The sequence below is a fragment of the Babylonia areolata genome, chromosome 3 (genome assembly GCF_041734735.1).
Source record: "Babylonia areolata isolate BAREFJ2019XMU chromosome 3, ASM4173473v1, whole genome shotgun sequence".
Classification (NCBI taxonomy): Eukaryota; Metazoa; Mollusca; class Gastropoda; order Neogastropoda; family Buccinidae; genus Babylonia; species Babylonia areolata.
In genome coordinates this window covers 47167752-47172751 of record NC_134878.1, presented here as the reverse complement: position 1 = coordinate 47172751, position 5000 = coordinate 47167752, and the positions used below count along the sequence as shown (strand labels likewise).

At 46.6% G+C, this 5000-nt stretch overlaps 1 protein-coding gene across 1 annotated transcript in view; it reads right to left on the bottom strand.

Moving 5' to 3' along the window:
- The window catches only part of LOC143280344 (cholecystokinin receptor-like), a 171445-nt gene that overhangs the window by 57967 nt on the left and 108478 nt on the right, over positions 1-5000 (bottom strand). Inside the window, exon 3 of the mRNA XM_076584979.1 lies at positions 3801-3924. Coding sequence (XP_076441094.1) covers positions 3801-3924 — 124 coding nt within the window. The remainder of the gene's footprint in view (positions 1-3800; positions 3925-5000) is intronic.

Below are 5000 nucleotides of genomic sequence, written 5' to 3'. Positions count from 1 at the left end.
AAAAACGACGGGCGCAATAGCCGAGTGGTTAAAGCGTTGGACTGTCAATCTGAGGGTCCCGGGTTCGAATCACGGTGACGGCGCCTGGTGAGTAAAGGGTGGAGATTTTTACGATCTTCCAGGTCAACATATGTGCAGACCTGTTGGGTGCCTGAGCCCCCTTCGTGTGCATATGCAAGCAGAAGATCAAATACGCACGTTAAAGATCCTGTAATCCATGTCAGCGTTCGGTGGGTTATGGAAACAAGAACATACCCAGCATGCACACCCCCGAAAACGGAGCATGGCTGCCTACATGGCGGGGTAAAAACGGTCATACATGTAAATGCCCACTCGCGTGCATACAAGTAAACGTGGGAGTTGCAGCCCACGAACGCAGAAGAAGAAGATCAACAACAACAAACAAAAAAAACAAAACAAAACAAAACACAACCCCCCGAAAAACAGCGTGTTCCAGGGCTACTATATTTATTTGTATTTGTATTTCTTTTTATCACAACATATTTCTCTGTGTGAAATTCGTGTTCCTCTCTCCCAGGGAGAGCGCGTCGCTACACTACAGCGCCACCCGGCGCTTCCTTTTTTGAGGAAGTGTCTGGGTTTGTTCCAATGTACCTTTTATTTACCTGTGTGCTAGCTGAATCGGTAGCGTAAGCATCACTGACTTGAAATTGTGTACCTTGTGTAATGAAGAGAGTTACCACTCTTTGCTATTTGTACAGCGCCACCCTTTTTTTTCCTGGGTACAGTTTTATTTGTTTTTCCTATCGAAGTAGATTTCTCTACAGAATTTTGCCAGGAACAACCCTTTTGTTGCCGCGGGTTCTTTTACGTGCGCAAAGTGCATGCTGCACACCAGACCTCGGTTTATCGTGTCATCCGAATGAATATATGTATATATATAGGAGGCAGCAGAGGTCAGTGGTGGTGGGTGGTTGTCGGTGGTGGTGGTGCTTTTCAGCTCACTTCACTTGTTTGTTTTTGTTTGTTTGGTGGGGGTCGGAGTCGGGGTCGGGGGTCGGGGTTGGATGGAGAGAGGGGGCAGCGGGACTTGGTTCCCTTTTTAGATTAATTAATGAATGAACTCCTACAGCTGGGGAGAGTGGTGAGTGTGGCGTGGTGGATATAGCGAGCTCGTGGTACAGTGCACAGTGCGCCCCTTGGTATAGAGACTGAGCAAAGAGCGCTGTGGTACAGTGCACAGCGGAGCGCCCCTTGGTATAGAGAGCTGAAAGAGCGCTCGTGGTACAGTGCACAGAGCGCCCCTTGGTATAGAGAGCTGAAAGAGCGCTCGTGGTACAGTGCACAGAGCGCCCCTTGGTATAGAGAGCTGAAAGAGCGCTCGTGGTACAGTGCACAGCGGAACTCCCCTTGGTATAGAGAGCTAATAGAGCGCTCGTGTCACAGTGCACAGAGCGTCCCTTGGTATAGAGAGCTAAAAGAGCGCTCGTGGTACAGTGCACAGCGGTGCGCCACTTGGTATAGAGAGCTAAAAGAGCGCTCGTGGTACAGTGCACAGCGGAACGCCCCTGGGTATAGAGACTGAGCAAAGAGCGCCGTGGTACAGAATACAGAGCGTGGTATATCGTGGACAGAACGCCTTGTGGTATAGTGGACAGAGCGTGGTATAATGCACATAATGTGGTATAAAGGACAGAGCGTGGTATGGTGGACAGAACGCCTCGTGGTATAGTGGACAGAGCGTAGTACAATGTACATAAAGTGGTATAAAAGACAGATCGTGGTATACTGGACAGAGTGTGGTAAATTGGACAGAGCGTAGTATAGTGGACAGAGCATGGTTTAGTAGACATATTGGGGACGAAGCGTGGTATAGTTGACAAACAGTGGAGTGATGGCCTAGAGGTAACGCGTCCGCCTAGGAAGCAAGAGAATCTGAGCGCGCTGTTTCGAATCACGGCTCAGCCGCCGATATTTTCTCCCCCTCCACTAGAGCGTGAGTGTTGGTCTGGACGCTAGTCATTCGGATGAGACGATAAACCGAGGTCCCTTGTGCAGCATGCACTTAGCGTACGTAAAAGAACCCACAGTAACAAAAGGGTTGTTTCTGGCAAAATTCTGTAGATTGGAAAAACAAATAAAACTGCACGCAGGAAAAAACACAAAAAAAATGGGTGGCGCTGTAGTGTAGCGACGCGCTCTCCCTCGAGAGCAGCCCGTGTGAAATTACAAATACAAATATAGTGGACAGAGTATGGTATAGTGGACAGAGCGTGGTATAGTGGACATTTAGTGGACAGAGCGTGGTATAGTGGACAGAGCGTGATATAGTGAACGGCATCGTATAGTGCACAGAGCGTGGTATAATGGACAGCGTGGTATCTTGAACAGAGCGTTGGTATAGTGGACAGAGCGTGGTGTAGTGGAAAGCGTGGTGTAGTGGACGGCATGGTGTAATGTACAGAGCGTGGTGTAGTGGACAGAGCCTGGTATAATGGACAGCGTGGTATCTTGAACAGAGCATGGGTATAGTGGACAGAGCGTGGTATAGTGGATAGAGCGTGGTGTAGTGGACAGCGTGGTGTAAGACAGAGCGTGGTATAGTGGACAGAGCGTGTATTGTGGACATGTAGTGGACAGAGCGTGATACTCTGGACAGAGCGTGGTATAGTGGACAGAGCGTGGTATAGTGGACAGAGCGTAGTATAGTGAACGGCGTGGTATAGTGGACAGAGTGTGGTGTAGTGGACAGAGCGTGGTATAGTGAACAGCGTGGTATAGTGGACAGAGCGTGGTACAGTGGATAACGTGGTATAGTGGACAGAGCGTGGTACAGTGGACAGCGTGGTATAATGGACAGAGTGTGGTAGAGCGTGGTACAGTGGGCAGAGCGTGGTATAGTGGACAGAGCGTGGGAGAGCGTGGTACAGTGGACAGAGCGTGGTACAGTGGACAGAGTGTGGTATAGTGGACATATAGTGGACAGAGCGTGGTATAGTGGACATAAAGCGGACAGAACATGGTATAGTGGAGAGAGTGTGGTATAGTGGACAGAGCGTGGTATAATGGACGACATGGTATAGTGGACAAAGCGCGGTATAGTGTGCATATTGGGCAGAAAGTGGCATAGTGGACAAAGCATGGCATAGTGGACAGAGCGTGGTATAGTGTGCATAGTGGACAGAACGTGGCATAGTGGACAAAACGTGGTATAGTGGACACAGTAGACAGAGCGTGGTATAGTGGACAGAGCGTGGTGTAGTGTACATAGTGGACAAAGCGTGGTATAGTGGACAGAGCGTGGTATAGTGTACATAGTGGACAGAGCGTGGTACAGTGGACACAGCGTGGTATAGTGGACACAGCGTGGTATATTGTGCATAGTGGACAAAGCGTGGTATAGTAGACAGCGTGGTATAGTGTTCATAGTGGACAAAGCGTGGTATAGTAGACAGAACGTGGTATAGTGTTAATAGTGGACAAAGTGTGGTATAGGGGACAGAGCGTGGTATATTGTACATAGTGGGCAAAGCGTGGTATAGTGGACAGAGCGTGGTACAGTGGACAGAGCGTGGTACAGTGGACAGATCGCCCGACCTTGAAACTCGGGTTCCGGTTCAATTCAAACTGCTCATCCCTTTTCCTCCTCCCCCTCCTCCTCCCTCCTTTCCACGAGGCCGTGTATGGTGGTCTGGGTGGCAGTCTTTCGAATGAGACGAAAAAGCAAGAATCCTTTGTCATCGATGCTTCATTCAATTTATTGCGACTGTGTTAATCCATGTGAGCAAGACCATCAAATACAGGCAAACAGACAGACAGACATACAGGTACACACGTACCTGCCCCACCAGAATGGGTACAGCCATGATGAGGCTCAGGGCCCAAATGACCAGCACAGTGCGGCGGGCCAACTTGACGGTGCACGTGTACCGAGCCCTCATTGGGTGCAGGATGGCGTAATACCTGTGGACCCAAAAAAAGACAGAAAGTGCACAATACGGTGCGTGTGTATCAAAATATTGTGCACAATGTTGTTGGGCAGCTCTAAACAAGACACAGAATCCAGTACGCCACAGGTGACAGTGCTTATTGTGTGACGATCTCTGGTTACAGGTCTGTGGAAATAAAGGTACTCGTGACCGTGTGTGTGTGTGTGTGTGTGTGTGTGTGTGTGTGTGTGTGTGTGTGTGTGTGTGTGTGTGTGTGTGTGTGTGTAGAATAGAATAGAATAGAATAGAACAGAATAGAATAGAATACTTTTTATTGTCATAAAACCTTAAAGTTTATAAGACACACTGAAACATAAACATGAGCATATTAAGAACAGAAACATTCATGAACAAATTTCGCCAGCCTTGGCTATATTTCTGTTAGAAGGATCAATTCACTGGACTTTGCATTTGGACGACATATATCGATTAGGAATCTGTGTCTGTAAGTATTGTACTTTACACAATTGTCTAAAAGGTGAATCTCATCTTCTAAACTGTTACAAGTATCACACAGTCTTTGTTCTTTCGGTGTATTTTTATATCTTCCCTGTTCGATTTGTAAGTCATGGGCGCTGATTCGTAACATGGTCCGTGCTTTCCTGTGTTGTGTATTTGCTGTATTCTTTAAATACGGTTCAATTTTATAATTTGTCACAGTGTTCTTGTAAAATGCTAATTTAGATGAACTGTCATGTTTCTGTTTCCAAAAGTTTATATATTCATTTTCAAGCTTCTTGGATACAGCATACTTTAATCTTTTAACACTAAAAAACTGATTTTTCCAAACATGATCTAATCCAGTGCAAGTTAATACATTTCTTATGAAAAGTAGCCACTGAACATTTTCATTTGTTTGACGATACATGCAGTTATATGTTGTGTATACAAGTGAATTTTGAGGCAGCTCTAATATGTGTATCCAATAGTCAGTAACTTGACATATTATTTTAGGCTAATAGGAAATCTTCCTAATTCTCAAAAAAACGGGGAGAACCATTGCTCTTTTATGTACACCAAGTAACTGCTTACAAAACTTGACATGAAGTC